The sequence below is a fragment of the Fringilla coelebs genome (genome assembly GCF_963513975.1).
Source record: "Fringilla coelebs genome assembly, chromosome: 25".
Lineage (NCBI taxonomy): Eukaryota > Metazoa > Chordata > Aves > Passeriformes > Fringillidae > Fringilla > Fringilla coelebs.
In genome coordinates this window covers 398,116-424,980 of record NC_140051.1, presented here as the reverse complement: position 1 = coordinate 424,980, position 26,865 = coordinate 398,116, and the positions used below count along the sequence as shown (strand labels likewise).

General features: G+C 53.7%; 1 protein-coding gene across 3 annotated transcripts in view; it reads left to right on the top strand.

Annotated features, from left to right (window-relative positions):
- The window catches only part of ZBTB16 (zinc finger and BTB domain containing 16), a 54,566-nt gene that overhangs the window by 24,587 nt on the left and 3,114 nt on the right, over positions 1–26,865 (top strand). For all 3 annotated transcript variants that reach the window (XM_084221365.1, XM_084221363.1, XM_084221364.1), the window contains exons 3-6: positions 2,512–2,609; positions 10,585–10,671; positions 24,308–24,478; positions 26,614–26,781. In XM_084221365.1, coding sequence (XP_084077491.1) covers positions 2,512–2,609; positions 10,585–10,671; positions 24,308–24,478; positions 26,614–26,781 — 524 coding nt within the window. The remainder of the gene's footprint in view (positions 1–2,511; positions 2,610–10,584; positions 10,672–24,307; positions 24,479–26,613; positions 26,782–26,865) is intronic.

Below are 26,865 nucleotides of genomic sequence, written 5' to 3'. Positions count from 1 at the left end.
TTTAAGACCTTGTTGAAAGGGACTGTGCAAGATGGCGAGTGATAAGAACGTCCTAGAAGCAGGCGCCGAGCGGAAAACTTTTGTTGCCGCTGAAATTTGTTGATAGAGATATTGCAACTAAATTACTCTTTGAGCACCCCTGTGCCCCATTGAAACAATGCAGAGAGGAGGTGATTTGGGGATGTCAGTGGCAGGTGGATTTCCAGGGCACCCTGACACCAGTGGGGCTGGGAGTCTCCTCATTTCCTTATTTCCCCACTCTGTGCTGGGAAGATGGGAGAAGAGGTGCTAACCATAGGTTTGGAAATGCAGAGGAAGAAAGCTTGTCCTTCTGTTTTCTGTTACTTGAGACTTGCTTAAAATACCCCCAAACCTTCATGTTTTACTTGAACTAATTAACCAGTTAGATTGTAATTCGGGGGAAAGGCGTTCTGGCCTCCAAAGGGGCAGTGTGGACTCAGAGCATGACGTGGGTCTTCCTAACAAAGTGGTTTTAGCCCTGTGTTAAGTGCAGGAGCGAGCTCAGCCCATGCCAGGGAGTGTGACAGGCATGTCCCAAATTAAAAATGCAAAATGAGAAGGTTGTCACTTATTGAGCTGCTCGTTGGCAGCAGAGCCCTGTCAGGAGGCTGGTGTTTTATTTATTTTTGCAAGGCGGATAAATCCTTTGGATTGTAAACCTTCTTGGCCTGAATTCGTGCATGACTCCTAATCCTCTGCTATGACACAGTGAATTCAGGACAAGCTTGATTAATAATTACATTATACAGCAAAGTTGAGAGTTGAAACCAGCTCCCGCTCCTTCCCTCTCCCTTCTGCTCTGCAGCATTCAGTCGCTACTGAACATCAGGGGGTCTTCTCCTGCTCCAACTCTTCCCATGCTGGCATTCAGTATCCTGCAAGGTGGGATGTGGGGCTGGCAGCCAGGGAACAAGCCTCTGAGCCCCATGGGGCAGGTGTGGTTTGGGGCTCTGGGCTCTCTGCAGCAGTGAGGGGTGATCTTGCTTGGAGTCAGAGCAGCAGCTGCTTTGCTCCAATAAAACCTACACCTCAGGGGAAGCACAGCAGGAGCTCACAGGCACATGGTCCTCGCAAGCCTACACAGCTGGGGCTGAGCCCTCCCGTGAGAGGGTCCACATCCAGCCCTGGACAGGACCATTCCTGTTTTGTCTTTGGCAAGAAGGCAATAGAAATGCTCTCGTCCTGCTGCGGCACGATGATAAATGGTGGCTGCGATCAGAGGTCAGCACACAGCTATGGGCTGTGTTACTCCTCAACACACACAAATACTTCTCTGTTTACAGCATCCGATGTTGAAACTTTGCACGTGCTGCTGTCCCGAGTCCGCCCCAGCCGCAGGTCTGAGTAGCTCACGGTGACCGAGAGCTGGCGGGCAGCAGCCCATGCATTTGGGGCTCAGGGGCATTGATCAGCGGGGCTGTCCAGCCCAGAGCCAGGTGGCTTTGCAAAGAGTCTGTTTGCCACCAGTGGAGGTGGCAAAATAAAGCACCAAGCCCCCATTCCACATGTTCTGGGCATTGTGTCCCTCCGTGTGCCCTTAGCAGCAGAGGCTGTTGTGGGGACCGAGCCTCAGGGTGCTCCCCGGTGGGTGATGGGGGCTGAGCAGTGGTTGGTCCCAAAGGGGAGGGGAAAAGGGTCTGGGGGGGGTTGCCAGGGGCAGCAGTGATGTCTTGGGAAGGAGATGGGATTGGGTTGGTATTTTCAGACTTGGACGGTGCTCCTTTAACACTGCCTCCTTTAAAGGTCATTCCCCTTGGTCCAGAGCTTGGTCACCCCAAGGTGGAGCATCAATGTCTTCACAGCAAGGAATGGGCAATAATGCAGAGTCTGGCCACCGTGGCCAAGCCTGGCACCTGTTGCTGTGATCAGCGCCTGTGGGCAGTGCCCTGGGCAGAAAGGCCCCTCCTGGCAGGATGTGGGGGATGCTCAGCCCCCCGCACGCTGTGGGGTGGTGGTGCACTCAGAGGTTGTGCAATTCTGCCAGGGCGTAGCTCGGTGTGTACCTGGGGCTGCCAGGAAACGGTGAGTGGCATGTTTCCTGTTTGCGAGCTGGTGTCTGTGTTTGTTGCTTGTGATTCATGTCATGCTGAATTTGGATGGAAATTGGGATTTGGTTAGAAATGCACACAAACAACCTCTTAAAGTGGTTGGGGTTTTTTTTGGAGTACAGTGCCTTTTTCAAAAGCACTCAGAACATGGGGAAGGAGTTTGCCAACACAGATTTTGCCTTAACTCCAGATTTCAGATTTATCGAGTTTATTAAAAGACTCCAACAATTGCAAAAATGACAAACACCGGTGGGGAGAGGGTTGTCTCCTCAGTCCTGGGGAGTCACGTGGGAGCCCCCATCCATGCCCTCCCTGCAGTGTTTCTCAAGCCAGCACTGACTCTGGGCAATGTGTGGGCTGCAGGAAGCACCAGGCAGTTTCTCGGTGTTGTTTTGGGTCACTTCCCCCCATCCCAGGACTCACCCTCTTTGTTCTCCCCTAGGAAGCTGCACAGTGGGATGAAGACGTACGGATGCGAGCTGTGCGGGAAGCGGTTCCTGGACAGCTTGCGGCTGCGAATGCACTTACTGGCTCACTCAGGTGGGTTGGGAGGGGGTGCTGGGCTGGGGACGGGGGGTTGCTCTGTCTGTCCACCCAGGGATGCTGTGGCCACCCAGCTCACACGTCTCCTCTACAGCAGACACGTGCAGAGCCGGCTGCACCCTTCCCCGGGCAGCACATTGCAAACTTGTTCTCCAGTGCCCAGTAATTTGATTTATTTAAATTTTCTTTTTTGGAGTTTGTTTTCAGTTCCTTAATTGTGGAAATATTTTCCAGACTAAGCAGCTTGGAATAACAAACTCTACATGCCACGCAGCTACTCATGGTCAGCCCTGCTTGTAGCGTGAGCATTGTTTCCACCTCAGGCCCCCACCACAGGTTCGTTAGCAAAACTGCAGAATTAGGCGTTCTCTGACTAATGAATCCAAGTAGCAGGTTCACAGGCTGCAGGGCCTTTAATTAAATAGATAGGGAAGGGCTGAAGCACTGCACTGGAGGGAAGACTTGTGCTCTGCAAGTCCATGTCAGCTGATGTTCCCCTTAGGGGTGCAGTCCTGGCACAGCTGGGGGTCTGATGTGGGGAACTGGAGACAGCCAGGGGACCCCTGGACCCCGACACCGTCGGGAGTCCTTGTCCTCCTGCTCCGAGGACAGATCTCTGGGGGGTGGCAGGTACTGTAGCCACAGATGTGCTTGCACAGAGTTTGACAGTGAAGCTGTATTCTTCTACTGTTATATACTTTTATCTATTTTTTACCTGTTTTCTTTTTTTTCCCCACTTCCTCTTTTTCCTGGGGTAGGGGGGTGCTTCGTCTGGCCAGTTGCTGCTTTCTGATTTTTGGTTAATAGTCCTGACCCCATTCCCATCCCACTCTTTTTTGTGCCAGGCACCAGCTCCTCAGGGTGCCTGCAGACAGCAGCAGGTTGCTGGGGGAGGTCCCTGGGATGCTGGTCCCCCCTGAGTGCTGGAGTTAAGGATGCTGGTCCCCCCCAGGACTGGGGCTGAGGATGCTGTTCCCCCCAGCAGTGGCAGGCACGGCTTGTGTTTGTTATGGTCCTGCTGGCTCACAGCCTGTCCCTGGCAGGCAGCCAGCTTTGTGGGTACAGTATGTACAGTGAACGCTGAGCCAAGCTTGTCATCGCACAGGATTAATTTTTTTTTTTTTTTTTTGGTAAATCCAGCGAGGACTGGGGGGGCGGGGAGAGCTCTGCCTCGAGCTCGCAAACAGCCGCTGTGAATTCCAGCGCTGTTATTTATTAAAGCAGGAGACCTTTGCACCTCTTCCCTCACCTCCCCCCTCCACCAGCCCTGGACACAGGGAGGTTATGCTGGAGCAGTGGTGCAGGGCTCGTGTTCAGCTCTGAAGGCAGCTTTGCCTCCTCACCAGTGGGCCCTGTGTTTAACTGGGAGTTTGCAGTGGAATGGCTTGTGCCCCCTGGCACTCTTCTCCAGCCCCAGTGCCAAAGGGTTTAAGGGGGTAACATCTGCGGCATCCCCATCCACGTGTTGATGGGTTTTGGTAAAGGTTCCTACTGAGGACCTGGTTGGGGACCAGCCCTGGGGGCTGTGGTGCTCTGTGGCAGGCTGGGCTGAGCACACAGCGCTGTTGTGCCACAGCCTTGCAGGTGCAGGGTAAATACTTGCCCCATGTTGACTCTGTAAAGCCTTTAATGCCATGCAGAGTCTTTCCCTACCTGCTGCCTGCACTGCTGGCAGAGAAGCTCTCAGAGGTCTCTAAGGCTGACATGGAGAGTTGCCCTTCTCCCTGAAAAGCAAATTGTCAGGGAAGGTGAGGTGGGAGACCCAGCTTGTTGGTTCTGTGGTTCAGACCAGCACTGGTTTGACCAGGGAGGCTGATCCCAGCACTGCTGTTCTCTCAGTTGCATCCTCACCAGAGCTGATGCTCAGTGGGTGCTCATTCTCAGCCTGGGATGCTGGTTACTCAGCACCTGCTGTGAACTGGGTTTGTTCCCCAGGTCAGGGAAGAAAGGGAGTTTCTGTCTGTCCCCACTTGCTTTGCCTCTCCATCCAGCAGAAATGGCTGCTGTGGGGATGGCTGTGCTGCTCTTCTCCACTCTGGGCTGGGAACGGTGGGAACAGCCAGTAGTGTGCAGGGATGCTCATGGGCAGCATGGGGAACATGTAGCCCTGCAGACCCCTGTCCTGTTGCTTCACACCCTCCCTCCCCACCCAAATACGCTCCTTCCTCATCAGGAGAGGCAGAAGAAAGCCCCGAGGTCCTACTGGGGGATGGACAAGCTATCCAGAGAGCAGGGACTCCCAGGGGAGTGGGGTCCAAAGTGCTGGTAGGGATGGCACCTCAGACTGAAGGGGACGGCACGTCCACATGCCACCCTTGCCTCTCTGCCCAGCGGAAGGAGAAGGGGCTCATCCCGGGCCGCCCACCCCAGCGAGCATTGCCGCTGTCCCCGGGGTGGGCTGTGCGGGGCTGAGCGCGGCCCCGGCCCCTCGCCCCGGCCGGTACCCGCGGCGCTCCCTGGGGACGCCTCCGCCCCCCCGCCCCGGCTGGCCGGCGTCCCGCGCTCGGTCCCGGGTGATGTCAGCGGCCTGCCGGCAGGTCTGGATGTTCTGCCAGCGTTCCCGCGTTTATGATCATCCGCAGATGTGCATCCAAGAACACACTGTACCCACAGCAGAAATTAATGCAGGCTTGACTGCCGGCCAAGCCGCGCACACGGGGGAGAGGAAGAAAGAAAACAAAAACTGTTTAATGCTGTTTATAAATTATACACTGGCTGATGAAAAATACATTTCTCTTAGCCCCCAGCCCTCCCCTCCCCATCCTCTCTGCCTCAAGAGCCTGAACTGAGACCAGAAAATTATGGTTTGCTTTTTAGCTCCTGTTTTGGCCGGGTTCCTGGACCTGGCCGCTGGGTTGAAGCCAGCTTCTTGCTTCTCCCCGCCCTCACCTGATGAAATACGTTTATTTTTCACCCACCATCTCTCACCGCTCCCCTGGTTTGGCCGCCCCTTGTTATTGACATTATTGACATTATTGATGTTACTGAAGGTGGGGTGCAGAGCGGGGTGCCAGGGCCCCTCACACACACCCAACACATCCGATGTCCGTCCGTCCGTCTTGTTCTCTCACGGTGTCCGTGGCCATCGCTGCCCACCTGCTTTCTGCTGGAGGGGGGAAACTTCCCAAACTTCCCCCAAGGTGGTGGTGCTGGAGACCCCCCTCACTTGGGCTGGGAGGCAGATGGGGCAGGAGCCCCCCCGTCCCGGCCCACCCCTCCCCACACGCTCGCCAGCCATTTACGCAGCTTTTGTGTTGTTTTTAATACCGCTAATGTTTATCATTTGCCCAACAGGCTTGACAGATTTTGTTTCCTGTCGAGCGGCGGCGGTGGCGAAGCCCCCCCGGTTGCCAAGGAGCCGCCTCCCCGCACCGTCACGGGCTGATTTGGTATTCCGCGCGGCGCCCCGCCGCATTTCTGTATGCAAGACAAAGTGTTTTGATGGAGGACGATTGCAGGAGTGTCTGGAGGCTGTTTGGAGTTTTATGGGCTGTGCAGTACGCGCCGTGCTCGCTCGCCGTGCGGGGCTGCCAGGGATGGGGTCTGTAATTTTTTCCCTGTGGAGAGGATGCTGCTGTAAAGAGTGGCACTGGCAGGGGCAGCAGGAAAGGGGGTTGCGTAAAAACCTGCCAGTTTGGGACCCCAAGTGAATTACTATAATTAATAATTTTAATTATTATTTTTTTAATGAAAATACTCCCTGCTCCACCAGTCCCTGTGCGGTGCAGGAGTTGGTGCACTGCCTGGCCAAGGTTGGGCGATGGTGTTGCTGCTGACCATCACCTCACCCACCCCCAGCCCCTGCTCCATCACTCCAGGTGCTTTCCCAAGGCTCTCCAGGGCAGCCCATGAGATGCTGCCACAGCATCCTTCTCAGACGAGTTTCTGGCACTCCAGCTCAAGGTCCTTCCTCACTCTGTAATGCCCACACCTCACTTTTTCTGATATTTGTTATTACCTTTCTGTGGCACTTTGGGAAGCAGGAGCTGAGGCTGACTCTCCAGGCCTGCTCTGCAGCTCTGTCTTTTTTAAGCCCTTCTTGGGTTTCTCTACAGTATTTTTTTAGCACAGAGATTTTCATGACTTGTCTCTTCCACTTGGGTGAAACAGGGGAGAAAGGAAATAATAATAATGATAATAATAATAATAATAATAATGGCAATAATAAAAATCCGAAAGCGGCTTGATGTGGGCAAAAGAAGAAAACAAGAGAATGGGATAGAGAACAGGCTAAATTTAAAATTGTAATTGGCTGACTTCCACAGGCTTGCGGGTGTTTTAATGACTCATAATAACTTCATTTAAAACCAGCTGAGCAGAAAATAGATTGGAGAGGAGCCTCAGGCCATTATGGATTTGTTTTTTTTTTTGACAAGCTCTGTTTTCGGCAGCCAGGAAGGCACTCGCAGAGGGCTCGGCTGCTGCGCTCCCCGAGTTGGTGGTCTGCCCAGCAGAGATTGTATAGAAGCTGGGCTGGCTCTTCTCTTTTTTTCCCTTTTTTTTTCGCTGATTAAAAATAGATGCCTTGAGGTATTATTTTAGCATCACTGTGGTTTGGTGCTTTTTTCTTTGCACTTCTGATGTGGTAAACGGAACATAAATAAAATTGTTTTTGAAATTACTGAATTAATTAGGTAGTAAAGCAACGGCAGTGCATAAATTTTCTTGCAGATTTTTTTTAAATCCATATTTCCCCCCTCACATCTCCATCTTCTCACCAATTACAGCCTGTTAATAATATACAATCCCAAATTTTTATTAATTGCTTCTGCTGAGGGGGGCCATTGTGCCAAAACAGCAGCGGGGAAGGCTGGATCCTCCCCCACCACTCTCCTCACCAATTTCCCATCTTCCTCCTCCCTTAGCCATCTTCCTCCTCCTCCTCCAGAGGATGCTGGCAGTCCTTCTTTTTCCTTTATTCCTTCTCTTTTCCGGAGCTAGAGTTCAGTGTGCCTCTTCCATAACCCCATGGAAGTTTCTCCTCCCCAATAAAGTAATTAAATGATGCGCATTGGAAGGGACTGTTGGGATGATGGTGGCTGAAGCAAGATGAGCTCTGTCATCCAACCCACTGAGCTAAGCCTGGCTGGTTGGGAGGGAGCTGCAGCCCCTGCCCACGTCGTGATCCATGGGGCATCCCGCTGCCCAGAGCCGCCGTACAGCCCAGCAGCCTGCTCCCTGACGTTTCTTGGAGGGGAAATTAAATAATAGAGGTTCAAAAAGACCTCCAAGATCATGAGGTCCAACCCGAGTTCTGCCCCTCCTTGTGGCTTTGGCGGCACTGCAGATCTCGGCAGCTCCAACCTTGCTTGGGGGGCACTTGGGGCGGCAGTGACTGCGCAGGACGGAGCGGGCAGCAGCTCCTCACCCGTTTGCACCAGCGACCTTTATTAGGCAGGGGCTATAAATTTGCTTGTGCAGATATAAATGTACGGCGGGGGGCTGGTGCCAGCAGCAAGGCTCGCGCCGAAACACGGCCGATACTTGGCAGCACGCGGAGTCCTGTCCCAGCCCATCGATAAGATCATCTGGAGATATCTGTGTGTTGTAGGCAATACGAGGCGCTGGCTAAATATACCCTGCCCAAACCTGCGCTGATGGTTTCTGCTTAAAGCAGGGAGAAAGGCAAGGGGGGGGGAGAAGAGAGCCCTGCCATGAGCTCCGCTTTCCAACGTGTCCTGCTCCCTTTCATAACAAACAGCAAGCCGTGGTGGTTTTTTTCTAAGCCCTGTTATAATAAGCTCAGATGTTGGATGACATTTTCCCAGTGACTCACATAGTAAAATTAACCTTGAACTATTTACATATTCAATCGCCGCCCTCCTCCTCCCTCTCCCCGCCGGCGTGTGTACATTACAGGAATTCTGGCTCCGTATCAGTTTTTTGTTTTGCTGATGAGAAAAGAAAAAAAAAAAAAAAAAGAAAAAAAAAAGAGAGGGGAAAAAAAAAAACAACCTCCCCCCGCCTGGAGTACACATCTACTTGAGGGAAAGAACACGCAGTCCTGGCCTTTGGAAATTGGCAGGCGGCGTGCTGTTCCCGCGCTGATAAGAGGTACTGTAAATAAAACTGTACGGCAGCGCCTGCTGTAAATGCCCCGCGTCTGTACTCATTGTTCTGACAGCTCCGGCTTTTTTTGGGTCCGCTGTTTTGGTACACACTGTGCTTCCTTATGTAAGCCAGTGCGCCCGGCTCCTCCCTGCGTTCGCCCTGTTTATTTTCGCCTCGCCAGGAATTTTTCCTCCCCCCCTCCGCCCGCCCCCCAGCCAGATGCTGGCTGCCTTTGCCTCGCCTGGCTGTGCCTCCCCGCGTCTCTGCGGCCCCTCTGGCCACAGCTTGCGGAGGGCACCGGCACGTCTCTCCTCCCCGCTAATCCCATGTGGAAATGGGGGCAGTAAAAGCAAGCCCCGTGTTTAGCAGGACCGTGCTCTGTCTCAGCCTGCGGGTGCAGCAAGGTCCTCCAAGCACAGAATGCCCGGAGTGCCGGGGCACAGCCGCCGGGAGGGGCACGCACCAGCAGCCGCCCTGCCCGGGGAGAACCTGTTGCTGCCGCAGTTGTTGCATCCTCACGGATCACGGGTTGCCATATCCTCGTGGATCGCTGCGCTGGGGCCGGCGGAGCTTGGAGTGGCGATGGAGAGCCATTGCCTTGGCAACTGCCGGCTGCGCGCTGCCCGCGCCTGTGCCGGGCGGAGGGCGGCCCGGCTGCTGCCCTATCGATCCGGCCCCTCGCTTCTCCCCATCCCACTCCTTCGTGGACACGCTCTTCCTCTCCCTGCTGTGCCTGGAGAGGGCACCTCCGGCAGCACCCGCATCCCAGTGCCCCACATCCCTGATGGCGGGGTCCCCAGGCCGGTGCCAGGTGCGGGGGAGCCCCCCTGGAGCACCCCAAAGTTTGGGTGTGCTTGCCCCTTTGGAGCCGCCAATGGTCCAGGTGCACTCGGGTTGTTTTGAATGCAAACTTGACATCGCAGCGAGGGCGGCGGCGAACAACATATGCACAGTAAACAGGCAGACTGTCATATTGATTAACAGATGAGACCTCTATTATCGATCAGCTCTTGGCGAGAAAATTTATCACTTTTAATTTCGCCGCTGCCAAATATTTCTGCCTGCGAGCCAGCAGTTACCGAGACAATTTAAAGGCAAAGGAATTCTCTTTTCAATGCATCTTGTGATACCTCTCTCCCTGTCATCTGCTCTGCCCACCTTTCCCCACATCCCACCCTGACTGTGGGATGGAGGGCTCGGGGGGGTAGGAAGGAGAGGGGAAAGGCAGTGTGGACCCCTGAAAATGGGCAGCACAGCATTCTGCAAGGCAGTGCCCCCACCTTGAGTCCTGCTCTGTAACATTCAGCTCCTCACAACAGATGAATCAAACCTTGAAATGGGGCCGTGGCTTTGTCCCACAATGCTGTTGGATATGGTGTGTCATTAATCTGGTTTCATCTAGAAGTTACTTATCTGCTGCTGGGCATCCTGGGTTTTTCCTCATCCAAACCAGCAGCACATTGACAGTAATTTTCTAAGAATTGCCCCAAATCCCACATCTCTTTCCAATAGTCAGAGGTGCCTCTGAGCTTCTTGCTCAGTTGTTGCATTCCAGCCACATCCTTCATCAGGTGCATCTTTGGGTACCAGCAGCACCAGCTATGATGGGAAGGGACAGGAAACCAATTGCAATTGGATAAGTTGCAGTGCTAATGAAATGCACTGATATGTAATGATTTTAAAAAGTAATAATAATCTTTTCCTGGCAAGCAGCTCTGTATTTTGCTGTGATGTGCAAGGCACAGGAGCACAGGGCTGGATGAGGCACTGCTTTTGCTGGCTGCACAGGGGACATTAAACATGAAACCCCTCCATGGCACTGGTCCTGGAGTGTTAATGGCAGCAGCAGTGTGCAGGGGCATGATCAGGTGTGTGTCCTTCTGTCCCTGGAATAACCCTGCTCTCCCTTTTCTCTCCCCAGCGGGTGCCAAGGCCCTGGTCTGCGATCAGTGCGGCGCCCAGTTCTCCAAGGAAGACGCCCTGGAGACGCACCGGCAGACGCACACCGGTACGTGGCCCTCCCCTTCCACCCCTCAGTTAGGTGCAGGTTTTAACATTTGGGCTGCCTTTGTCACCCTTTGCCCAACAGAGGGCTGGAACTTCTGCAGTTCCTGCCTCTGTGCTGCCCAGGCAGCCCCAGTTCCTCTTGCACCAAAGAACAGATTAAGGCACCAGCTGGTGCAGTGCTGTTACACCACTGCTCAGCATTAACATGGGAAGCAATGGCAGAACAAATGTGAGGTCGTTTGTCCCTTTTGCAAGCAAACCTTGTCCCCGTCCAAACACCTCCCAAAAGTTGGTTTCTGCCATGTTTCTGCTCTGGCACTTCCAAGCCCTTCAGTGATGCCACCATCAGGAACACAAGGATCTCTTCAGCCTCTTGCAAAAGCTGCTGTACTTGGGAAAGGTTTGCCTGGGGGAATTCACAGCCAGGCAGACCCAGGTGGAGCCCTTCACCCTCCAAAGCTAGACTGGAGCAGGACAGAGCGCCTGCTCCTCCTGTGCTATATCGGGAGCAGTTTAACTGAGCACAGATTCATCTTTCAGTGCTGAAAGCCCTGATATAAATGCCACTGGCAGTGAGTTTGTGCTCGGGGCTGGCACAGAGAGCCTGCCCGACTTCACGCTGGGGGCGTGAGGACGGATGCAAAGTGCTGTGTCACCGGCTGTCACCCGGTCATGGAGCTGTGCTGGCCAAACACCAGTCCATAAATCTTAAAGTACTTGCCATCCCTGTCCATGCCCCTACAGCTGGAGGCTGGGTTTTGCCATTCCAGGTCTGTTTGGAAGCTCTCTATGCTGTAGGCTGAGGAGAAGGGCTGTGGGGGGGGGGGGGGGGCAGCCAGCACAGTGAGGGACTGGCTGCACAGGGCTGAACAACCCAAGCCCAGGTTGTTCCAGGGGGGTCAAAGTGGCCAAGCAAATTGCACCTAGTTCCCCCTTTCCTTCCATTTCCCAGACCCGTTGAGCATCCCGGGGTGACAAGTGGGAGCCCAGCCATGGAGCTCAATGATGCCTGCACTACAAACCATCCTGCAGATGCAGAGTAGTTTGGCTAACAACCCTGACATTCCTGTAGGGATTAAACCCCCTTTGGCTGGTGAATCCTTGGGGCTGGACTGTGCCGAAGCTCAAAGGGCAATGGGCAACCAGAGCAGGGAGCACAGTGACCCAAGGGGAGCTTGTCATCACTGCCTCCAGCTGTAAACATGGCAGAGAGGGGCAGAGTGGCCAGGGCAGCCAAAATGGTTTCCTCTCTTCTGCTGGCATGGAAAGCATCCCTCCCCTGCCTTGCTATAATTAACCCCCTTCCCAAATAATAGCATCTTCCAGAACGGGTTTGTTTTGGACATCATTCCTTTGCCCTTAGCTGCAGGTTGGCTAGCAAAAGACCTTCCAACTTTCCAGGTGAAAGAAATGGATAACCCTTTCTGGTAGAGAGGCAGATAGAGACCTTCAGGGATGGTTTCAAAAGCTGAGCAGTGTGTCTGGTACAGGCTGACCAAATCCACCCACATTACCCACTGTGTTCAGGGGAGATGTGGGACCTCTCCCCAAGAGTCACTGCTTCCCCACATGACCCACAGCTGTGGAGCTTTGTGCAGGAGATGAAGGGTTCTCGGGGTTTTCTTTCAGCACATAGGACTATTTCTCAGGTGGACTCCCAGCACCCCCTTTATGTTCTTTTCCCCACTGCCCTCCCTGCTGCTTTGAATGGTGGTAACACAAAGCCAGGCTGTTGTACATGTGCTGCATCAAACACTGCTCGTCTCCACAGCAGAAAACTAACACCCCACTTCCTGAGGCAAGGCAAAAAACAAGAATAAATAAAAAAAATAGTTCCTGCTTGTAAGCACGGTGCTGGCAGGGCTGTGTGCAGCCCCATAGACACGGGGCCGAGACGCCCTCTCTGGGTGTGCACTGTCCTTGGCCCCTGTCCCGCTGCAATAGGAAAAGCAGCAACTGTTTTGGCTCATCTTCCAGAAGCACAGGCTTGGTGCTGGGGAAGAGAGCATGGAAAATTCCTTGCCCTTCTCCTCAAATGTAGAGGAAAAAACAGAAAGCATTGAGATGGCAGCCTGAGTAGCCCCAGGCAGCACCGCTGGGAGTCGGGATGTGCACACGAGCGGCGTTGGTGCTAACGGGCTTTGGGCTCGTGCCGACGTTTATAAATATCAGAGGTGACTCGTCTCGAGTTTCCTCCCGTGTGCCAAGGCAGTTAGCACACGGCAGCCGGTGTCAGTCAGCAGGACAGCACAGATTTACTCCTGACCCAGTTTCACGTGGGCATGAGTGACACCCACTATAGAGCATGTTTGCTTCAGCAAGTAGTTGGATTTTTTTATTTGTGGGGTTGGCGTGCCCCTGGCTGCGCCACCAAGGATGGAGCAGGACCCTTCACTCTCCCTTGCCCTCATCCCCTGGGTGCATTCCCTTCCTACATCCCATACTCTCATCCCTCATAGCCCTCGAATCCTCTGCCCTGAGACACCAGTAGCAGAAAAGAATTAATAAAACCAACATGTAACTGAAAATTGAAAAGCTCTATATCTTCCCCCCTTTTCTTCCCCCCTGGTTTTTTCTTTTGCTGGGATGTTGGTAGCATTTTGATTTAATAGTTGGCCAAACACAAGGGTCTATTTTATTCAGAGTTTACAGGCCTCAGGGCTGTTATTCCTCCAAATTTAATAGCATTGAAATTGCAGGGTTGGCGATAATTTGCCTATCACTTTCTGCTCTCCCATTGATGTTTATTGTCAGCGGGATGGAATCTCAATCCGATTCACTTAGATAACATGTCTGTTAAACATTTAGATAATTGTGCCATCATTAACTTGTCACATTATTTTAGCGATTCAAAACAGTCGTGCAGCATAAGCGGAGGTACAAAGGGAGAAGGATGTGGCGCGTGAGAGCAGGAACCCGGGAGCAGAGGTGGCAGGATGCCCCTGTGCTGGCTCCCATGGCAAGTGTTGCTCAACGATCACACAGGGATTTTTTAAAATTTTTAAATTATTTTTGTGTTATATGCCAGAGCTCGCTGTGTTTTTCCATAGAAGAGCATCCCAGCAACCCCATTGCTGGCTTGGGTTTGCCAAGGAAAGCGTGGGAGCCTGGAGGAGGTGGAGGGGGCATTGCGCCGGAGCTGCACTGTCACACAGGCACGCACCACCCCTGTTCTTGGCAAATGTACATCGAGTCAAATTTATTACATATTTGTCTTATCTCCTCACATTTGCTTTGCTTTCTCTGGCTCAAAATGGTTCCAGCCCAAAACCTTGCAGTGATGCTGCAGATGTATGGTAGACTGCTTCTTCCAGTGTGGAAATGACAGATTTTGAGCAAGTGGAACATAACACGTGAGTTTGGTGATGTGAGCTATAAATCACACTGAAAAACAAATTCTGTTTGTCTCACACTCGGTGTGGCCCCATGATTAATGGTCAGGCCAGCACTTCACCAGGATGCTGGCATGACTCTGCCAGTGGCTGGGGCTTTTCTCAGTGGTGCCACTGGCCACCAACAGCCATCTGCAATGTCCCTGCTCCAGCAGCAGATTTGGGAGTGTTTGTGGCTTGTCCTGCTGCATCCTCTTCCACAGTTTGATCAAAGCAATGCCTGGCACAAGCAGCCAGCACAAGCAGCTGGCACACTTCCTTACCAAAACCAACCTGACATCTTCCTGGGCTGCCTGTGACTTTCTGTAACCATTTCACAGCACTCAGGAGTGTTTTCTGAGAGCAGCCCAACGAGACTTTGGGGGGAAATACCTCCGGATTGTGCTTTTCTCCATAGCTAGAGATAATGCACTGTAGCATTAAGTATGCTTAGAGGTAATTATCCCTGCCGTGCTCGCCTGGGCAGCACAGTCCCGGCGGGGGAGGGCGCGCCGGCGGTGCCGTGTGCGATGGACAGTCAATGCTTTGCACATTTTCTCTTGGTGCAAGAGTGGATTCTGGACACTCAGGTGCCAGCCCCAGCTCACAGAGGGTCTGGGGGCAGTGGGTCCTAGGGGCGCAGCACAGAGCCCCTTTGTCTGACAGTAATGTCCTGTGACAGCACTTGAAATCTGAGTCCTGGCGCGCATTCCTGCAGCCGGGAATCTCCCTGCCTCCCAAACCACTGCTGCTTCTGCCACTTTGACAGCAAATGGCAGCAAGAATTCCCTGTGCTCCTTGGTGCACACATGGGGAAATGTGATGAGGCCAGGCATTGTGCAAGCTGGTGGATTTGCCAAAAGGAGCAAGGAGGTGGGAGCGTGGTGGAGCCGTGCAGCCACGATGGCATCGGGGCCAATGGTCTGCCTTTAATTTTCCTGTGCAAATACTATTTAAAGCACGATGAGAAAAGCCCTCTCACTAAGCTACGGAGAAATCTTTCTTGTCCTTTAATTCTAGATGAAGGGGATTAGTGTGAACATATTTAACCTCTGACCCACGGACAAAAGCATTATCAAATTTAGTTGCCAAGTGGCTCCCCATTTAACCAAACCAGTGCGGTATCACTGCAAGTTTTTTCCCTCCCTCCCTTGAAAGCTTTAACATCCATTGTTGCCCTGGAGCACTGGAGGGTCTTGGCAGCCTTCCTTTACTGGCATTCAGGGTGCTGGTCAGAGCCCCCTAAGGGAACACAGCATGACATGGTACTCACTGCTAGTACCCATGAAGGCTTCAAAAAGCCAGCCCCCCATAAAGCACAGCCTTTTGTAAATGGGGCTGGTTTCTCCCTGGTTTCTGCATGCCCAACTCAGCGCTGGCCACACGCTGGCCTGTGGTGGCATGGGGGATGCTTGGCCATCTCTCCAGAGCACAGAGAGATGTCTCTGTCCCTGTTTGCTCTGGAGCACAAGGGATCAGCTATGGCAAGCTTGAGGATGCTCAGCATTTCCATGCTGGGCTTTATAAAAGAGGGATGAAACACGGTCTGAGAGGCGGCCGGGGTCTCCTGGTCCAGCAGAGGAATGCCGAGAGGGGCCTCCCGTCAGGAGCCGGTGTCCGTTTACAGTGCATCTCTCATAAACCCGGCGGCGGGGGCGAGGGCAGGGGGACCGGCCCTCCTGGTATGTGATTGATTATCTGGTATTTATGCCATTGAGGACTTTTCAGCGGCTCGGGGTCAGGGGGTCATCTCATGTGTCTTGCTGCAAATCCGCTTCCTTTTGTACAGTGCGGGCTGGGTGAGCAGACACACAAAAACAGCTTTTTCTTTTCCTTGGGAAAAAGGGGAGGGGGGCGGGCTGGTGTCAATGAATTTTTTTTTTCAGCCTTTCCTGAATAGTGTCCTTTTTAATTCCAAAGAACTTTTAATTAAAAGTAGCAGGAAAGTTCATCTCGACAAGGTTTAACTTACCTTAGCAGCTACTTTTGTCCCCCCAGGATTCACGTCTCCCCGCTGTACAAAAACCCCCAACAACTGGGGGCCAGGCTGCGCTCGGTGCCGCTCCACGTCTCCCCGGCTTTGCCGATGGGGCCTTTTCATCTTTTCTCTTTTTTTAATGATGGGGGTGCAGGAATAATAAGCAGATGATGCGAGTCCCGGCTTTGTGCCTCATGGCAGCCGGTCGCTCCACTGGCCGGGCTCTGCCAGGCAGCCGCCTCAGCACCAGAAAGGTCATTTTGTTGGTTGGGGTGGGAAGCAGGGCGTCGTGACAACTCCGTGGGACTGGAGGATGCCAGAATGGTGCTACCTTGAACAGGAGAGGTGTGATTGGAACGGATTGGCAATGGGCAGGTGGTACTCTCTGCCAGGTGGGATGATGGCAGTGGTGATGGTGATAGTAGTCTCCCATGGAAAGACCCCTCGGTCTCCTCCCCAAAACTCTTTTTTGGGAGTTGGAGCAGTTTCTAGCACATCAGTTAAACAACAATTCAGAAGCAGTGGGGGAAACACTCTGGGTTTTCAGCAGAAAGTCAGATTGTTTTTTCAACTGATTTCAGTCCAATTTCCAACTGGGAAGAGGAAATCTGGGAAGCTGGTGCAGTGATGACGAGTATGTGTGACAGCTTCCCATCTGATGTAGTGGCCAGAAATGACACCATGCTTTGCCCCAGAGAAACTGGTGGTGGTTGCCCCAGAGAAACTGGTTCTCAGGAAGGGCAGAGGTGTCCCAATGCACAGCTTTCTTGGGAATAGCAAGATTGAATCTGGCATTCTCCAGAAAGGTGTGAGCTTAGGGGAAAGCAGCACAAAAGGGAGGTGTTGCACATAGATGTTCAGATACCAGATTACTGCATTTGGCCAGGTCACGTGCTTTGCCAGGAAAGGAGGCAGTTTTCCATCGGTACCTTTAAAGGCTGGAACAACTGAGTGATGGTTTTTGCCAAGGATGATCATGAGTCTGCCTGAATGGGTTTAATATGTATTGATATATTTTGATAGGTATTTTGATAGTACAATAAAAAGGCTTTGGGGTTACCTCTTTGCAGGGAGGATGTGCCTCCACCTTCGGCCAGAAGGCTTTAGGTATTGCAAATGGCTTCAAACAACTTTCTGGCCTGAAAAAATGGAAATTGGGCTGGAGAGCACAGTGCACCATAGGTGTGAAGTGTCCACAGTGCAATCCCAGGCTAGAAGCATCAAAAGCTCAGGAACCTCCCACCTCCCCCAGCCAGGAGGTGGAAATGCAATAAAAAGGATTGGCCCTTAAAAACTCCCTCTGCCAGGTTTGCATAGCACTCAGGTTCTTCGGGGAGAGGAGGAAACGCTGCTCAGGCTCTGTCAGTGAGGGCTGGGGTGATGCTGAACACATTCTTTCCTTCCAAGCCTGGGGACCCCTTCTGGGAGTAGACTGGGGAGCAGAGGCAGCACTTTCCAGTGCTGGAAGAAGGGGTTAGGCATGCAACGCTCCAGGGTGGCTTGTTCTAGGGACAGGGGTGTGTCTGCTCTGGACCAGTGCTGTCCCCCAAGAGCATCCCTCACAGGCCTGGAGCTGCCCGTATCCCTTGGATTGCACCTCCATGGTGCGCTCAGCACCCTGCCCTGGAGATGGGGACACATTGCAGTCCCCCATGGCAGCTGATCCCACAGCCTCCCAAAAACACATTTCCCGCTGAGCAGCCCGTTTGGGCCCACAGGCAGCGCGGAGCTTCACCAGCGCGGGTCCAGCTGCCGCCGTGATTGACGCAAAGCCAGTCTATAAATAAAGTCTTTCTCTCCTCTCATAAAGACTTTGCGGTTTAGTTTGCTTTCAAGGTCAAGATCAGACCTTTCTAAATAAACACATATCAAAGGATCATTAGCGGAGCAGCACTGTTAAATTGAGATATTAACTTCTGTCAGCCGCGCGTTTCCTTTTTGTTCTGTAACTCGCGACTGCAGCGGGTTTTTATTATTTTGGCCCTAGGCAGTAGCATCTGGCTTCTGTAGAGACTGTAAAAATTAAAAAGCAACACAAATCATTGCGAGAGAAAAGCAGTAAATTCAATGATAAGAATTTAAAATTAAGATGTTTCGGCGCTTTTATATTCTGCAAAACATGAAACGAATGAGTTGTGTGCCTGTTGCCATAAAGCTACCGCCACTAATCGTCGCCTGGCTCCTTCCCTCCCTGCACGTGCCCTCATAATCACTTTGCCTGAGCAATCACAGGAAACACGGTGAGGGAAGGTGGTGATGATGGCAATGGTGACAGTGAAGGAGGTGGAGGGTGGTGGGGAGGGCACAAGGTGCCACCAGCTGGGCATGGGGGAGCAACCGGCCACCAGAAGGGAGGCAAGAAGGGGATGCTCTTGTCCCACCATACTCAAAGGAAGACAGAGAGGTCAAGCTGCGAGGGTGTGAATAATGAGCTAGTTCACGAGGATACGGGACCACATTGTCCCCCATGTCCAGATGGCCCCAGGAATAAATCACCCCCAGTAGACATGAGCTGCCCATGCCAGAGCTGCAGCTCAGGGCCTGACACACATTGCCCAGGCTGCTGTGGGCACCAGCATCCCATACATCCTCCATGTGCATCCTGCCCTGGGCAGTGGGGAGAGCAGGAGTGTGGCTGGGTGGGATGCTGCCCTGTGCATCACTGCTGGAGCAAAAAATGAGGCGTTTCTTTTGGGGGGTTTGTTAATCCCCTGTGCTTGCAAGGTCAATGTTGTACAACTGCTCTGAAATGCCAGAGTTTTCCTCAGCATTTGTAAAAGGGTGAGCTGGCATGGAGGCAGCAGGCAGTGCCAGAAGCTAGCCCTGCCCTCCTGTTGCAGCCAGAGTGTCCACTTCCAGCCCAGGAGGAAAACCAGCAGGGCAGGAGAGCAGGCGGTGTCGGCTGCTTTTTAAGAATTAATTTTCCCTATTCGGTTAAAGTTCGAAGAAAGCTGTGCTATCTCTAAGTAAATAATAATAATCAAACAAATGCCCCCTTGGGAGAAGTTGCCTTCCATAAAGATGTTAATTAGCACAGAAGCCAAGCTGTGGAGTCCAGAGGCAGCCTTTGAAACTGGGATGATTTGGTGACTCTGGCACAAAATGCACACATTTCCTGTGTTTATCTTATGGGGGTTTTCCCCCCTTTCTCCACTGAACCATGAAGATTGCAGGGGCTGTTTGACTCAGCACAGTAATGAATGCCATCACCTCTCAATAGCACTGGAGTGGGTGGCACCACACGACACAGCTCTGCACAACACCCCTACATCCAAGCTGGCATCTGCAGGTGTTTTGTCCCAACAGCAGCATTCAGGGAGGGCTCCTTTGCACCTGCCTGTGGGTGCACTTCAGTGCTGCCACCAGAAACACCACTTTGGGTTTCATAATCATCCTGAAAACAGAATCCAAAGCCAGGTTGATTTTCTTACCCTGCACATGCATCCACCATCATCCTGGGGCAATGTCCTGTGAGTCCTGAAGCCTTGGTGCTGGTGCTACCCAGGCCTGTGCTGGTGTCTGCTTTTCAACTCAGTGACAGCAGGATGTGCACCGTGTTCCCAGGGTCCCTTGTGGCAAGCTGAGCTGGGCACCTTCAGGCTGTCCTTCAGGGCAGCTCTGCCTGAGCTTGGGTGCTGGAGCTGCGACAGGGATGCCCCAGGCAATGGGCCCCTTGCTAGCCCTGTTGCCTCTCCCAGCCTTCCTGTAGGCAGGGCTGAAAGGGAGGGTTCTCTGCCACTCTCTGGCCACCATTGCCAATGGCACTTCCTCCCCAGTGCTGCTGTTCCTGCAGCTAGGGCCTGCAGCAGCAGCCAGCAGTGTTGGCTGGGAAGTAGAGGCTTTGACATGTTGACAAAAATCATCAAATGTCCCTGAAATCTCATCTCAGGAGTGCCAACAGCCTTTGGGCTCCTGCTTTGCATGGCCGGGATGTTTTGGAGCCGCTCACCTTTGTTGTAAGGACAGCAGCAGTGTCAGGTCACCTCTGCAATGTGAACCATGTGAGACACGATGTTAAACATGAAGAGTGAAGGAGGGAGCCTTGTGGAACATCCTGAATTATCAGAACTTGAGCCGAGGGTTTGGGGGTTTTAGGGTGCATGAGGCAGCAACAGGCTCTGTCAGCATCCTTTGATGTGAGCATGCTCATGCCCGTGACAATGCTGGAGCCTTCCCAGTGTGCCCCTCCACAGCCTTTCAATCCATGCTCCTGATTATTTCAACAGTGGATGGATCTGCTCATTTTTCAAGTCTGATAACATGGGTCTGGGGGCAGGCAGGGAAAGAAGGCCGCGTTATGAAAAGGACTCAGGGAGAGGCAGTTTGGTCTGCACATCTCCATGCTGGAGCTGCGAGCCTTGGGACTGCCAGCCCCGTGCTGCCACCCTGCTGGGGCTCAGTGGGGATGGCTTCACCAGCATAGTGGCACCACTCCCTTTGTCCCCCCTCCCCTGCTGCCCCAGCAGCCCCGAGTCACCCCATTCCCCAGCCACACAGCTGGTCTGGGCTTGGCAGTGCTGCCGGGGGCTCTGGGGGGCCGGCAGGCCAGCACACGCACGCGTACTCTAGCACGGGGGGAAAAACTTGAAGTCAAATGTCTGAAAGTCAGATCCCTTTTTAGTATGAATTTGCTGTATCTCATTCTAAGCACTAATTCCAATTTAATTGCAAGTGGCCTGAAGCCTCTTCAATAGGAGTAACAAATGGTTTGATTTTGTAAACTTCATCAGACTGCATTTTAAATGCGACACACTAGCCCGGCTCGAATGCCAATGAAGCACTGAAGTAGCTCTCTGTTTACTAATTATCCGTTTTTACTTCAAGCCACGCTGGCTGGCTTGTCTGATTAAATCGGATTTGTGGGATAGAGAACAGCTAGCAGAGTTTTCTCTATAGTAAACGAGATTGAAACTATGGCCCGCCTGGCTGCACACTGTAAATTATATTTCCTTTTAAAGGGGACGTGTCGCCTTTCTCCTGCAGTGCACCTCCCGCATCCATAAACTCCACCAGCGCCCAGTGCGAGGGAGACCCACCCCACCCTGCCTCCCTCAGCCGTCGCCTCGCCGGTTTCTAGCTGGATTCCTGCTCTGGCAGGGGCGGCGGGTGGGGGCGGCGCTGCAGCATCCTCGCTGTGGCTCGGACGGGGCGCGCTGTCACACGGCGCATCCTGCTCGTCATCACGTCCCTGGCGACTGCGCTGCTTTGGGACCAAGCTGCTGGAGAGCAGGGATGTGCATCTCCGGCCTTGCAGCCATAGGGTTTTCCCTCCCTCCATCAAGCATCCCCCCACTAAAAATCAGTTTGGGGACCACTTTGTATTGAAAAAGACCCTGGAAGATGTGGCCAACACGCTTACCAAGAGAGTGTCTAACACCCAAATCACTCCAGTTTCCACCTCCGAACCCTGTGGCGGTGCTAACAGCTGCCCCACTAGGGGCTTTCAGCTGCTAGTCTGGCAGCAGTGGGTCTGGCAGCGACACAGAAACTGGGGATGGTGGGCAAAGGTGGCAGCTGAATGCAGCATGTGGGGCTGTACCTAAACCTTCCCAGTTGCTAAGACTTCAATTCTGCGAGCTTGACCTACGCCGCCCCCTCCCTCGGTATCTATCTTTGTGCCCAGGGGCTTTTTATATTTTAATTTGCTTTTGAACGTCCTGCAAAATTAATGGCGTACTCGGGGCCATTGTGCTGTGTACAGTAGAGGGAAGGGCCGTCGGCGCCCGCCGAGAGCCAGCGCGTTTCCCGGGGAATGAATTGCTCGCCCGCCTTCACCCCTTTTAATTGTTGACAGTAAAAAGCGTTTAAATGCTGCTTAATTTGTAATCATCTTCCCGCAAAAAGGGGAGAAACCATTAAAATGTCAGGGAAATGAATAAATCCGTCTCTCACTGATTTGGGGCGGCAGCATTTCTTTATCAGGGGTGATTTTTCTTCCAATGGCTGAGGGCTGGCTTGGGGCTTCTGAGGCTGGAGCCCAGGGATGCACTCACGGCAGGACCCAGGGCTGAGTCCTGTGTCGCCCAGTGTGGCACCCTCTCAAGAGTTTTGCCATTTTTTCCCACTTCCCATCCTTTCTCCAAAGGTGTGACATAGTTGGCATGCAGCCTAAAAAAAACCCTAACAACTTGGAGGCCAGCAGTGGGATGGTGCCCAGCAGAGCCGGGCGTGGTGCCTGCCGCGCCCCTTGGCTGCTGGAGAATGTCACCTGCGGAGCCTCAGGGTTGGGAGCAAGTGCTACCTGAGCTCCGTGCTCCGTGCCCTGCCGCTGGGCTCAGTGCTGGGATCCGGGGCCACCTCCCACATCCTCCACCTCTGCGCCAGCCGGTATCAGCCTGTGTGTCACACAGATGCTCTGCTCTCAGAGCGCAGCTGGAAACGTGTGCCTTCACAGGCCGTGCCAGTACACGCTGACCTCCCAGTCTGGGGTGTTTATTTACTGATACATTACTTGCAGAAGAAAAACAAAAAGGAGAAATTAAAAACGGCCTTTTGCAGGTCTCAGGATCAGCACCTGGGGGATGCCCAGCTCCAGCAAGCAGCCCCGTCCCCCATGCGTGCACGAGGCAGCCCGTCCCCATCACTGTGGCTGCTGGAGTCAGCCCATTTCTTTTTTTTTTTCAAGCGGGGGCCAATTAGTTTCACAAATGAGGGCCCTACGGTGCCAGGGAGGATTTGTTACGGCCCCGCGCGCCGGCCCGGCGGCATTGTCCTGCCCTCCGCCCCCACGGGAGCCCATTGTCCCCGGCCCCAGCGGGGGCTGCTGGCGGCAGATTTATCGGGGCCGGCGTCCCGCCGGCCAGGGCCTCCGCTCCGCAGCTGGCCGCGGCGCTGGGGGCTCAGCCCCGGGGACCTTTGACCCGTCCTGCTGTCACCGCCGGGGCCGCCGAGGGCCGCGGGGCCACATACCTCTTGGGATTTGCTTCGCACTGCCCGTTCGAGGCTGCCTGCTTTTTTTTTTGCCTTTTTTTTTTTTAATTTTTTTTTGTCTTGGGAGCGTTTTGTCCTCAGCTGCGTGGGGGGCACATGAGCCCACAACCCCCTGGGATAAATCCCTGCAGAGGGAGAAAGGCAGCTCCCATGCGGGGCCACCTCTCTTGCTGCTTTTATTCCCATTTCACTGGGGATTTTTTCAGATTTCAGAGCATCTTTGGGTAGCCCAGTGCAAGGCTGAGATTGAGCACGCCCCCAGGCAGCCTCTGCATCCCCAGCAGGACAGACCTGACCACGGTGTGCTGCCACACCTGGGTGGGTGATGGCACAAGGCCAGAGCAGGTGACGTGTGAGCCAAGATGCTCTCCTAGATGCCTGGTGCCCATAGCTCCCAAGCTGGAGGTGTGGGACTGCCCAGGAGCATCCTTCCCTGTCCCCTGCCTGCATGCCACTGACAGGGCTGCTGCCCATCATGTCCCTACCCTGTGCTACTGTGGTCCTGGTGGTCTCCCTGGGGTTGGTTTTGGCAGCATGGCAAGCAGCCCTCTGCCCCTGCTGCTTCCTGAAGGCTGTATGGATTTGTTGGTTACCTTGAACATCTTGTGCTGCTAATGAATTGCTAATACAATTTTCTAGCTAATTTTATTTCCATAGTCCTCACATTTTAATGTCTCCAAAAAGCGAGCATTTATTTGCTTAATCTCCCTGTGTAATACAATTTGCAGTGACTCACAGTTCTGAACAATCAGCTATGCATAAGCGAAAACAAACTGTTTAATGGCTAAAGGTCTGAGATGTTTATGGTCGGGGTATGAGCGCCTGGGTTGGGGTTTTGTCCCTGTTGTGTTGCTGCAGCCAGGTTTGTACCCAAGAGTGATGGTATGGAGCTTGGATCTGCCTTGGGTCTCAGGGCCACACACAGCACAAGGGGTGGGCACGTCCCCCTCTCACATCCTGCCTCCTGCTCCCCAGGGCAGCTTCATGGGGTCCCCTTTCCCCTGGGCATCACAAGGTCTGAGCTCAGCAGCTCTCAGAGGTGTGTGGGGATGCAGTGATCACCCAACAGCTGCCTTGCATTTGGGCATCTCTCAGCATTGCCAGGTCTCCCTGCTGCCTCCAGTGCAAGAAGAGCAACTTCTCCTTTTCAGCTGTTCCCCTCATAGGGCCAGTGTCAGCAGGGTCAGGGTGGCCAGGGACTCCCAATGGCACCCAAAGCCCTGCAGCTCTTGGGGTCCCTTCTGCTGCCGAGCATCCCTGCTGCCCTGTGGGAGTGGGGACCCCCACGCAGCGGGGTGATGGGACGGGGGGCTGGGGTGCCAGGCAGTGCCTAAGCAGGGTCTCCCCCTCTCGCACAGGTACAGACATGGCTGTTTTCTGCCTGCTGTGCGGCAAGCGGTTCCAGACGCAGAGCGCCCTGCAGCAGCACATGGAGGTGCACGCCGGGGTGCGCAGCTACATCTGCAGCGAGTGCAACCGCACCTTCCCCAGCCACACTGCGCTCAAGAGGCACCTGCGCTCCCACACAGGTACAGCGGGGGGACTCGGGGCCGGGGCAGCCGGCACATGCCAATTCCCCACGCGTGAAAAAGAAATAGGGGGAAGAGAGGTGGTTTGTATTAAAAAAGCGTAGAGGTGCCCGAAGTGGCTTGGATTTGAAAAACAAAACAGAAAAAAAGCCGTGTGTAATAAGTTGATCTGGTCTGAGGGGGCACGTGACCTTCTTAAGGGGTGTGCGATCATATCCGCCTCATCAGCTTACGGCGGTAGATGCACATAATCAGCTGGTGCTCGGCCCTAATGGGATTAGGGCGACCTGCGCTACGTGTAGCTGGTGCTGCCGTGGCCCCACTGGGGCAGGGCTTGGCTGCAGGATTGCCGAGCGGGAGAGCCCGGCTTGGCCGCCTTATGCCGTGTCCTCAAAGCGCCCGCGCCGTGTCCTCAGCTCCTCCGGAGGACAGCATCCCTGGGCAGCTCCGTGGTCCTGGCCACATCATCAGCACCATCATTCGGGGCCAGTCACAAAACACCCCTGGAAGAGCTGATTCCTGGGGGATGAGCAGGAGCATGCAGGATCACAGCCAGTGCTGCAGATCTTCACAGCTGCCTGGGTGAAGCACTCCTCACCCGTCCTTTGCCCACACAAGTGCAAGGCTCATGTGCCCTCCTTGACACCACTGCTGTTGCTGACAGGGAACAAAATGTATCCTGTGGAGGGATGCCACTTCTTCCTCTTGTCAGGCAGGGGGCATGCGCACAATCTCCAAAAGGGATGTAAAGGTGTCTGCTGGGGGTTGTGCGGGTGGTGTCACTGAGGGTTGCTCTCTCCAGCCTGTGGCTGGCAGCTGCCAGACCCACACATGGGCTAGGGGTCCCGATGTGGAAACGGGAATCCTGTGTCAATGATAAGCATGTTAATGCTGAGTGCTGGAGCTATTTATAGCCAGTAATCCAGTGACCTGGGCTGCGGGTCGGGCTGCGCGTGTCCCACCCCAACCTCTGCCGCTTTAGTAGCTCCCGGCTGTGAAAAAACACTGGGATCATCGGCGCTTTAGGAGCATTTAATCGTGCCATGTGGTGCCGTCCTGCGCAGCTGCAGGGTGCTCCCTCTTGTCCCTGGGCCAGGGTGTTCCGTGGGCTCAGGCTCCCCTGAAAAGTGGGCGGGTAGAAATGCTGGCTGCCTCTGGCTGAAAAACTGCTGTCTTTGACTGTAGGATCAAAAGCCAAAGTGGCAGTTTGGAACTGGGCACAGGGAGGGGAAAGTCAACAACAGCCCACAGGCACTGCCTGCATTGCCTTTGGAGGGAGGGTCCGAGCTGCATCCCGAGCATCCTCCTCCCCCCAGGTGCCCAGGCAGCAGCTGCGGGAGGGGCAAGGGGCCACAAAGCTGGGCTGCGGCAAATGGGGAGAGAGTAAAATATCATTTTAAAGAGGAAGCGAAAGCACAGGCATGTGAGTATATAACGAGAAGGACAATTTATGCCCAGGCACGAGTGCAGTTTGACACAGGGATAATGAAAAAACGTAGGTCATTGTGGATGACTTAAGCCTTCACAGCTGAAGAAAATGTATGAAATGCGGGGAACATTACACGCTTGGCAGCTCCGCACATCTGCAGCAGGACAAGTGAAATACAGTTCGCCATTCTTTACCATAAACTGTGCTTGTAGGATATGCGGCACAGAGAAATTGTAATTACAGTGACAAGACAAATCAGTAATATTTAAATATTCATGAACAAAGTCTCGGACGATCAATCTATCTTTATTGTCCTTGCCTTCGCGGCTGTAATAAATAAGTAGCTGGAGCCCTCACCTTTCCTTCAAATCATTCTGCCTTTGGTGCCAAACCAGAGTTCATTTATCAGCCGCCTGGTCTAGAGTGTGGGAGATGCCCAGGGCTGGGTCTGTGCTGGTGCTGCTGGGTGAAAAACCTGGAAATTGGTGGCGGGAGGGTTGCAGCACACTCTAGTCTCTCTACCGTTCCGCAGACCCGAGCATCTCCCCTGTACATGAATGTCTGTGCATGAAGGGACCAGCACACTGCACTGGGGAGGCTGGGACGCTCTGTCCCCAGGATGGCTGCCTGGGGTAAAAAGGCTGGGGAGCTGGTTTTGGAGTGGCACAGCAGTCACAGCAGCCCTGACCCCAGTATGTGCTTGCAGGCGACCATCCCTATGAGTGCGAGTTCTGCGGCAGCTGCTTTCGGGACGAGAGCACGCTGAAGGGCCACAAGCGCATCCACACCGGTGAGAAGCCCTACGAGTGCAACGGCTGTGGCAAGAAGTTCAGCCTCAAGCACCAGCTGGAGACCCACTACCGAGTCCACACAGGTACATGCGGGGGTGTCTGTGGTGAGGCTGGCAAGGACAGGCCGGTCCCCCAGCGGAAAGGCTGGCACACGGACCAGGGTGGCA